The sequence below is a fragment of the Alexandromys fortis genome, unplaced genomic scaffold (assembly GCF_014885135.2).
Source record: "Alexandromys fortis isolate MF-2015 unplaced genomic scaffold, M_Fortis_MF-2015_v1.1 scaffold_83, whole genome shotgun sequence".
Lineage (NCBI taxonomy): Eukaryota > Metazoa > Chordata > Mammalia > Rodentia > Cricetidae > Alexandromys > Alexandromys fortis.
The window spans coordinates 501,295-510,682 of NW_026068001.1; the positions used below are offsets into that span (position 1 = coordinate 501,295).

General features: G+C 43.2%; 1 protein-coding gene across 3 annotated transcripts in view; it reads right to left on the minus strand.

The window, feature by feature from the left end:
• Positions 1-349: 349 nt before the first annotated feature.
• Clcn5 (chloride voltage-gated channel 5) overlaps positions 350-9,388 on the minus strand; it is a 162,809-nt gene continuing 153,770 nt past the window's right edge. For all 3 annotated transcript variants that reach the window (XM_050160852.1, XM_050160851.1, XM_050160853.1), the window contains 3 exons: positions 8,506-8,904; positions 8,149-8,365; positions 350-6,376 (listed from right to left, as the gene is read on the minus strand). In XM_050160852.1, coding sequence (XP_050016809.1) covers positions 6,286-6,376; positions 8,149-8,365; positions 8,506-8,904 — 707 coding nt within the window. In that variant the 3' untranslated portion in view covers positions 350-6,285. The remainder of the gene's footprint in view (positions 6,377-8,148; positions 8,366-8,505; positions 8,905-9,388) is intronic.

Sequence of the window (9,388 nt, forward strand, 5' to 3'; positions counted from 1 at the left end):
GTGTGTTGGGGTTTGTGCTGGGAATTGAACCTGGGTCCACTGCAAGAGCAACAAGTGTCTCTAAAAAACAACTATGGGGCTGGAGAGATGGCTCAGTCTCAGGGTTCTCTGTAGCTTTTGGTTCCTGTCCTGGAACTAGCTCTTGTAGACCAGGCTGGCCTCGAACTCACAGAGATCTGCCTGCCTCTGCCTCCCGAGTGCTGGGATTAAAGGTATGCGCCACCACCATCCGGCCTCCCAGTTGTTTTTTAAACCATTCCATAAACCCCACACCCTGTCCTCATGTTTTCTTTTGCAATAAAAACAGTTAACACTCAAAAAGTCCGGGGTCTTTAAAAACATAGTCGAATCAAGTTGAATAAGGCTGTGCTTTATTACATGCATAATTACAAATCTGTGCTAAGTGAAAATGTATAAAGCAATGGCAACCTAGGTTTAAGCCACACAGAGAAAGGGCTGGACAATCCCATTAACCTTTCTGCTAATGTCCATTCCGTTGCCTTGAACGTGATTGTTTCCATTTCTTACAATTTGCATAGCACTTACTTATCAAAGTGCTTTCCATTCATTGTCTCAGTTTATCCTCACAACAACCCTGTGAGGTAGGTAGGGCAATTTACACTATCCCCATTTTGCAGATGGGAACACTGAGGCACAGAGCGGTTAAGATCTTGAGGCTAGTTAGTAGAAGCATAGGGAATACAAACCAGGTCACCTAACTCCCCAATCCATGTTTTTCTTTTTACACTCTGTCACTATACATGACCAGGGAGCAGAACAAAGTGAGCAGTAAGCCACAGACAGCTTTGGATCGGGCTGTGTCTAGAAGCAGGTGAGGCTAAAGCTACAAAAGCATGGCTGAAGGGTTGGCAACACTCTCATAAATGACTGATCTGAACAGCTCAGCACCGAGCTTCCTGTGGAAACCCGGGCTTTATTAGCTTTGGTTGAAGCTCATTTCTGGATGCCAAGCTACTACAGATATCTACGCATTAGCTTTAGCGGAACTTTGACCAACTCTTAGGAATTAAAATGTCCAGTCAGACAGATTTTCTTTGGCTACTGCGACTGAAGCCAGCCCTACAAATGAGCTTCCTACAGAGAAATTTCCACGGTGCCCATGGGCTGGATCCTGGCCCTTCTGGTCCTCCTGGCTTCAATGGCTCACCCAATAGCTGGTATATTTCCCATGGCCAGAAATGAATGGGAAGAGGTATAAACAGGAGGCTGGCCTTGGTCAAATATAGAAGAGTCATCATCATGACATTATAGTCACCCTCTGGTGACATGACCAAGATGCTGTCAGGCCCAATTCCTTTCTGGCCTGTACCTGGATAGCAGCATAGCTTCAAAAGACAATTTTCGAGAATAAAATATTAAACATATAATTTTATCTTGAATGGAATACAATTTAATCATCACACAGTCCCAAAGGACCAAATATATAGTAAAAAAAAAAAACAAAGTAAATACTTATATAAAAAGCTGAGTACTAAAAAGGCAGGACAATGGAGAAGAAAGAAAAGTGAAAGGCAAGAAAGTGAATGGAGGGAAAAGAATCATATATTCTGAGGTACCTCCTCTACTCGACAGCATGTCTGAACATTCCCACTTTGATTAAAAAAGAAATAAAACCACCACAGGTCCTGCCTTCTTCCCACTTCACTAAATGACGTTTTTCTCACTAAATCCTAAACTACCCCAAATCCCAGCACATTTGGACTAATACATAATACAGTTAAAGCCCTCGCCACTCCCAGTAAGAATTGCTGGCTTTGGCCCCTACTGTGGAGTGAGCAAACTGCCAATGGCCTCATCCGGAGGAGTTTCCGTTCTCTATTCTCGGATGAAGTTCTCCCTACCCACCAAAGTCCATATTCAAAACAACATGCTCATAAAAATGGGGAGAGATTTGAACTTAGGATATGTATGGTAGGGGGAGCAAAAGAAGCGAGGCAGAGACAGACTGCGTTTCTGCCTTCTATGTACCATCATAGTTTCTCCTCAGAAAGGCCAAACTTTAATCAGGGCTTTCGCTTGACAAGTGTGCACACACAGGCCAAAGACCCTTTGGTAGCAACTTAGAGGTAGGAATTTTTGACTGTAAGGTTAGGCTGGGCAACCTGATAGGCCCCATGCAAAAAGAAAAACAAAGAAGGAAGGAAGAAGGGAAAGAAGAAAGAAAGAAAACACATCACATCCCTCTTGGAGGATTTGGCAAAATCATGTTAACATCATGGAAAACTCCTTTTGTTCCCTTCCTCTCTTCATGACTTTGCCCAGATGCAGATGCTTAGGAATGAGAATGTGGCCAGCATATGTATAGGGAGTAGCTTAAAGTTGCTAATACATATTTTTCCAAGAACCTCTCTCCTTAGAACAAATGGCTGGAACCGAAAACCAAAGCCCAGCAATTGCTCAACCCTGCTGTGCCCACTCATATCCAACCTTACACAGCTTCTGAGCTGCAACGGGAGAAAACAGCTTATTTTTAATAGAGAAGAAGGCCATGGTAGGGAGGCTTAAAACAAACATGGTAGGACCTTTGTCCTCTAGACCCTCAGACAGTATGTTCCTCCTTCAGTAAATGTCTTATGTTGACCCTTCCCACAAAACTCGACTGTCCTGGAGCCCAATGGTGCTTTGAGGCTCTAGCTCGGGAATCCTGGACTTGAGGGTGATTTGCCTTTCTCTCCCTTTGAGGCACATAATTAAGCTTTTTCTGCCCACCTCATGCCAAGATGCACGGACACTGGGACATGGGATGGCTTTCTTCATACCAGCTGCCGCCACACACATTTCGGTAAGCAGGTCTGTCATCATTTTCAACGCCTCCCACACCCCCTAAAGGAACTCAGACAATCCGAGAGGTGGTTGCAAAGATTAAATCTTAGAACAGTGAAGTTGAGCTCACACATTTAGTGACTGAGCTTGTCAGAAAGGCCCCTGCTCTTCCTGTAGAGTTCAGAGTTAGACTTTAGTGCCAAAACAACTGGCCTGTTTTACAGCTAAACCAGCAAATTAACCATCTGCTCTGTCAGCTGGCCAATTCAAAGTACTATCAACTCCAACTAACCCACCAGAGGGGCTCTGTTCTGTGGACCACAGCAGCTCCGCGCTGCAGCTGGGCTGCGCCAGGACGCTGGGGCCAGAGAGGGGAGGATGTAGCAATGTGGCTGCTTCTCACAAACATAAGTAGACGTGATCTTTAACAGCTATTATTTCACACTGCCAGTCCCGTTTGTTATCTCTAACTGAACTCACTATGTTCTCTCTAAACTACATTAAAGTTCTTTCCATTGAAGGTGTGCAGATAAAAAAAATTAGCAGTTAGACTTTTACAGACCCATGAATTCCCTTCATGGCTAGATTTCCTTCAGATCTATTTCCTTCGAAAATTCACACTCTTGAGGCATTTATTGGTGTTCTTCTGTAAACGCTTTCCTTATAGCAGGCTATTTTCTTTTCCAGTACCAAAATAAACTTGTCTCAATTCCTTTTAAAATCTTAAATTATCCAGTATTTTACCATTGAGGTATGTAGTCATTTGAGGCCGCTATCAGACTTTTCTATATTGGCTTTTTTTTTCCATTTTCCTTTTTGTTTTGTTTTTAGGATTATTTAATTGGTGAAATGGGATGAAAATGACAGGAAGAACTCCCTTTGCCTCCAGAGAAGAAGCACTATGTGTCCAGGTGCCAGGCTAGCAATCTTGTAGAGTACTCCAGTAAGAACGAGCCAACCGTTGAGCTAAACCCTAGGATTGGACAGACAATGGACACCACCCCCTACAGCGATCTCTAGCATACAAGCTGCAAGGATTCCTGAGAAACTGAGGTTAATGAATGGTATTTCTAAGGAGTGAGGTATTAAAGGGATAATATTATCAATTATCTGGAGGGCCTATTGGTGCTTAGCATCTAGACAGTATCATTCGCACAGTGTTATCTGATTTTCTTAGATTTAATCTCTGAAGTAGCACCTTAACACTGGCTCGTCTGTGTACAAGGAACAAACAAACAAAAAAAAACTAGAAGGCAAACAAGATACAATCCATGTCACCGCTGCTCTATGAGACATGACCAAACCTTTCCTTGCCATCAAAGACCAGACACAATAACGTTTCCTGCTTTGCAAACTTCAGTGAGGAAAGATCACTAATGAAACAGGTACTGACTGAACCTGAAATACACAGACAAGAATTCTGGTCTCCACGCAATACACTAGGTGGTCAGGCAGAGTCTCTTCTGATACAAAGAATGTGGCGGCACAGAAGGCATAAGACATAAAGTCACAGAGCCATGATTATGATACCATGTACCCCTTTTCATTAAAATGCCAGAACAATATATTTAAAAGGAGAAACTCTGGTGGCTATCTTGATACAGTCCAGATAAAAATCAAAATATGCTTTGACTACTCAGCCCTGGATAATACAGGCATTTCTGATCTGGGAACGATAAGAACTGGGGATTTTAAAAAAAGTCCTTGACTTGGGGATCAACAACTTTTAAAATGAGGTACACTGAGTTGCTTGGGAGGGGTGGGTTACACACAGGAATGTGCCAAGTGCTGCTGATTCTGAGCTAGAGGGACAGCAGGAGGCATTAGGGACAGACTTGTAAGATGAACAAGGCTGAACTCTTCCCCTACAGCGTGGCCTCATTGCCATGGGCAGCTGACACTGAAATGGTGGCAGCAGCAACGGGGCCGCATGGCAGACAAAAAAAGTGATCCCTCTAGTGTAAGTGCTGCGAGACTGCCGGGCCTTAGCTTACGATTTAACTAGCCCTACTTGTTAATTGTTGTCATTATTAGGAATGATTCGCTAAGCACACTGCTCCACCCTAAAGAGGATTTGGTGCTGAGAAAGGGAACAGAATGGAGGGAGAAAATAGTAAGAAATGAAAGGGTGGTTGGAACGCTGGCAGTGGCTCTTTAGTTCCACCAGGTACTTCTACAATGTGATTTTTCTTAAACTGCCGCAGCTGTGGTAGGCAATTGAGACAGGCACCTTGTTAACTGGGTACAAGCACCTTAGGTGTCATCAGGCCTCATCCATCCACCTAGGTTCTAGGAGGGCTCTGCAGCTTGCTCAGATCTCTAAGGACGGTACCTCCAGGTAGCTGCATTTGCCGATCTTGTTCCAGTTCCGCCAATCCATGAAGGATCTCGAGCCTACGCTATGCTCCCAGGAACAACGGCCTGTTCTGCATACTCCACACTGGGGCGAACACAGGTGTCCAGATAGTTCAGTGCTGGTGCTCTTTTCAAAGGACTGCATCGGGATGCTGCCGCAGCCCCGAACCTTCCCTGCTTTAGCAGTGTTCAGCCTAGACTCACTTCCATATACTGTTCCTACTTATTCCAGAAGCCTAAAGCACCATCATCCATGAAGGTGGCATCTGGGTAAGAGATTTGCTTAGAACTTCACAAAAATGTGAAGTTCCCAGTCACCAACTTTACTCAGAACTTTAGCTTCATTTCAAGAAAACCGGAAGGAATAATTCCCAGCTACTAACAAATTCCTAACAAAGTCCTTGTCTACTAGCTGGCATTGCCATTTGGAAAATTAGCCTTTAAGCAGCCAAGGAGAAAGCTCTGTAACTTAACTTTGTGTACTTCAAAAGACCAGGACGAGCAGGCTCTAAAGGTCAACCCCTCGACTTCACTGGGAGGAGATTGACCCGAGCAGCACTGTCTTCAATGAAAAGGTAAACGTAACAAACTAAAAACGCTAAATACTGTAACAGGAATAAGAATTGAATTGAATCTTCACAGTCTAAGAAATGCCATTGCTATTTCCTTCTGGCTTTCCTTTCTGTAGCTTGAAAGGCAAAGCCCCTTAGTTCACACTTCATCTTCCACCAATGACAGTTAAGAGTCCCCCCCTCAACACATGACTTTTGCATGAGTTTCCTGCAGGCTATATGTCAGAATTGTTGGAATTTTTCTTGCATAGTTTTCAGTGATTGCATATTGGCTAACAATCAATTTTAAATTAAAAAAATATTTTAAAGAACAAACATAATTAAACCATAGCAATCTTGGTTACTCTTTCATGAACCCTTCCTAATGCAGTATCCCATAAGCCTAACTGTATTTTCTCCTAGAGATTAATTCCCAGAAACTATGTAGTGCAACTGGTTAACTTGTAGGAAACAGACAACACACTACTATGACGTCACCATCCAAATACGGGAAATGTGTTTTGGGTACCCAGTTAATAAAATATATCCATGGTCCGCAATGTCCTTGTTTTATATCCAAAACAACCCCGGGATTCTAGTTGAAGAGAATGGAATCAGGATCTTGGTTTGCCATCTGTGCTATATGCTTTAACACATCCTTTTTGGTAATGATTCCAAGTAAGCGCCTGAAAGAAAAACACACAGAACAAATCCAAAATCAATGTACAGTGAAAATAGTGTTCTTAACTAAAAGTGATGTTGTCCTCCCTAATCCTTCTCAACTTTGCCTTCAGCACTAGCTGTACTTGGTCCTATGAACGGGTTGCGACTCTGCCCTGCTCCCAGCGATGGCATGCCGTTATTCTTTTCGCTTTTGCCCTATGATGACTTGTGTGTTCCTGACTTCCCTAAGACCATACTCACTACTCAAGGACACAGAAAGCTTTATTCAGCTTCATGTCTCCCCAGAATCTCATGGAATAATTGCTTACATGAGTTAGGGTTTCCGGAAATGCTGAACACACAGCTCCCTATTAAAGAAAGTCTACATACTAACTTAGCTCTTGGATGTTATTTACAGAGCCACTTCCAAATTTAGAAGCGAGAAGAGTCCTTACAGAGTTGTTAGGTTAACATAGAGTGTTATAAACAAGAAAAGCCTCCAACCTTCTCCTTAGCCTACACTCTTTCCCAATAAAAACAGCAGGGCTTCTTTACTGGACAAGACATATTCCAGGAATGAAAGAGCCTTGGGCTTGGAGGTTCAAAGACTTGTGATTTATAGCTACCCTACCATCTATGGAAACAGGGGCCGTTGTGTAAGGCAGACCGCACTGAAAACTGGATACTTGTGCTTTGTCCTCAAATAACAACAAGGGGATTATAGGTGTCAAGCACAATAGTCTTCCTTTCTTTTGGAGACAAGAGTCTCATGTAGGCCAGGGTGACCTAAACTCACTCTATAGCTAAGGCTGGCCTTCAACAACTGATTCTCCTGCTTCTACTACCCAAGTGCTGGGGTTACGGCTCTGTGCTGCCCCTTGGGTCAGCAGCCTTCTGTAACCATGGCTTGGGTAACTCAAGGGCAACTGAGGTCTAGAACAATACAGTAAGAGACTTTAATTAAGAGCAGGGGGAACTCCGCAGTCACAAAACGTTTATGACAGGGTATTACTATAATTGTTCTACTTCATGTTTATTGTTTTTACTCTCTGACTGCATCTGGCTTATAAACTAAGCTTCCTCATGGGTATGTGAAGTTACAGTAACAAACACAGTACATGTATAGGTCACTACTAGCCATAGTTTCGGGCTTCCAGTGGGGATCTTAGAAGCACTGTACGTCTCCGACACCACTCCAGTTTCAGTAATGCCTGTGCATAGCACAGCTCCTTTCTTAGTAGACGAGAAACTGATAATGGACAACTAGTAGTTTGCACCTTGATATGGGATTCCCCTCTGTATGCTATGAATATGTTTTATTACCACTGGTTAATAAAAAAAGCTGCTTCAGTCTATAGCAGGGCAGAATATAGCCAGGTTAGAAGAACTAGAGAGAGAAAAAGTAGGCGTGGTCAGGAGATGTCATGTAGCCGCTGAAGGAAACAGATGGACCAGAACCTTACCGGTAAACCATGAACCTCGTGGTAAAATACAAAATAATAGGAATGAGTTATTGTAAGATGTAAGAGTTAGTTAATAAGAAGCCCGAGCTAATTGGCCGAGCCATGTTTAATTAATACAGTTTCTATGTGATTATTTCGGGTCTGGGCAGCCGGGAACTAAGAAGCAGCCTCCGCCTACAGCACCTCTCAAACAAGGCCCTTTAATCACGTCTATGTTCTTCTTGGAGCTGCAATAAAGGCCTAAAAGTGTTTCTTTAAATTTTGGCCCTCCCTTTTCTCTCTCTATTCAGTTCCTCCCACCATTCAAACTGTTTTTCTTCAAGGGGGCTCACCCATTGTGTGTCACCAGGCACTGGCGCAGTCCCAGCTTGCGGAAGATATCCACGACGATCTCCATTGGTGTAAGGTCTGTCACAGTGAAGGGGCTGAGATCCAGGATGTTCCGAAGCTTCAGGGTAGGAGGAGTGTATGGCGGCATTGGAGGTGAGTGCTCAGTGAAATAAATGATGGAAGTGCTCACAACCCCATCCTGTTTCTTCCGAGCATTTTCTATGCAAAGGGAAGGAAATGAAAAACTGAAAGGCAAAGAGCTAACTCTATTCTGTCCCTTAACCAAGCCCACCTCCCTTTGTCTCCCCGATTCCATGCACACTTACGAAGTTTCTTTACTCCTTTTCTGAAATCCTTACCAATAGAAATAATGAGATCTCTTCGAAGAACAAAGCCTACAAGTCTCTGTGACTCCCGGGAGACTACCACCGGGAAGCCGCTGTAGGTGGTTTCGCTGATGATGGTCTCCACATCCTCCACAGTCATACTGTCCTGAGTAAGGACAGTCAACAAGGGGTCGTTTCTCCGGGGCTTCATCACATCCATCGCCAGAGTCTTATGAGCGAATTCTTCTTTGGCTTCGAGAAAGGGATATCCATTGAGACGAATGTGGGCATCATAAATGCCCTCTCGCCCAAGAGCATCTGCTACCCACTTGCTTGTCATGGCTGCAGCCATCAGAGGCACAATATATTCCAGGCCACCAGTCAGTTCAAACATTATGACAACAAGAGAAACAGTCATCCTAGTCACCCCACCTGCAAAGAAAAGAGACACGGGAATCAAAGCGGAGTCAGGAGAATTGCATGCCTGCTGTGGGGTCTCACTGGGAAACGCACTGAACGCGGTCTCAGCAACAATTGTGCAGACGCCAGACTGCATTAAAGCGAGACTGTACAGGAGACATGGCTTAGATTTCTCAAAATAACAAATCAGAAACAGCATTCTAGTTGTTAAAAACTTATTTTTTCCTAACTGTAGATGCAATATACATACACTCATTACAGAAAATTTTCAAGTTTTTTTCTGATAGAAAACATGTATTTTTTTTACATATGTGAGCTCATATTATGGTTAGTTCCTTATCATACTTTTCTCCCATTATTTGTTTGGAATATTTGACATTATTACCAATTTAAAATTATATTAACAAAAAAAGGGTTGGGGCAGCAAGATGGTCACTTGTTGCCAAGTCTGATGAACTAAGTTTTTGTTTTTTTTTTTTTTTTTTTTTTTTTTTTT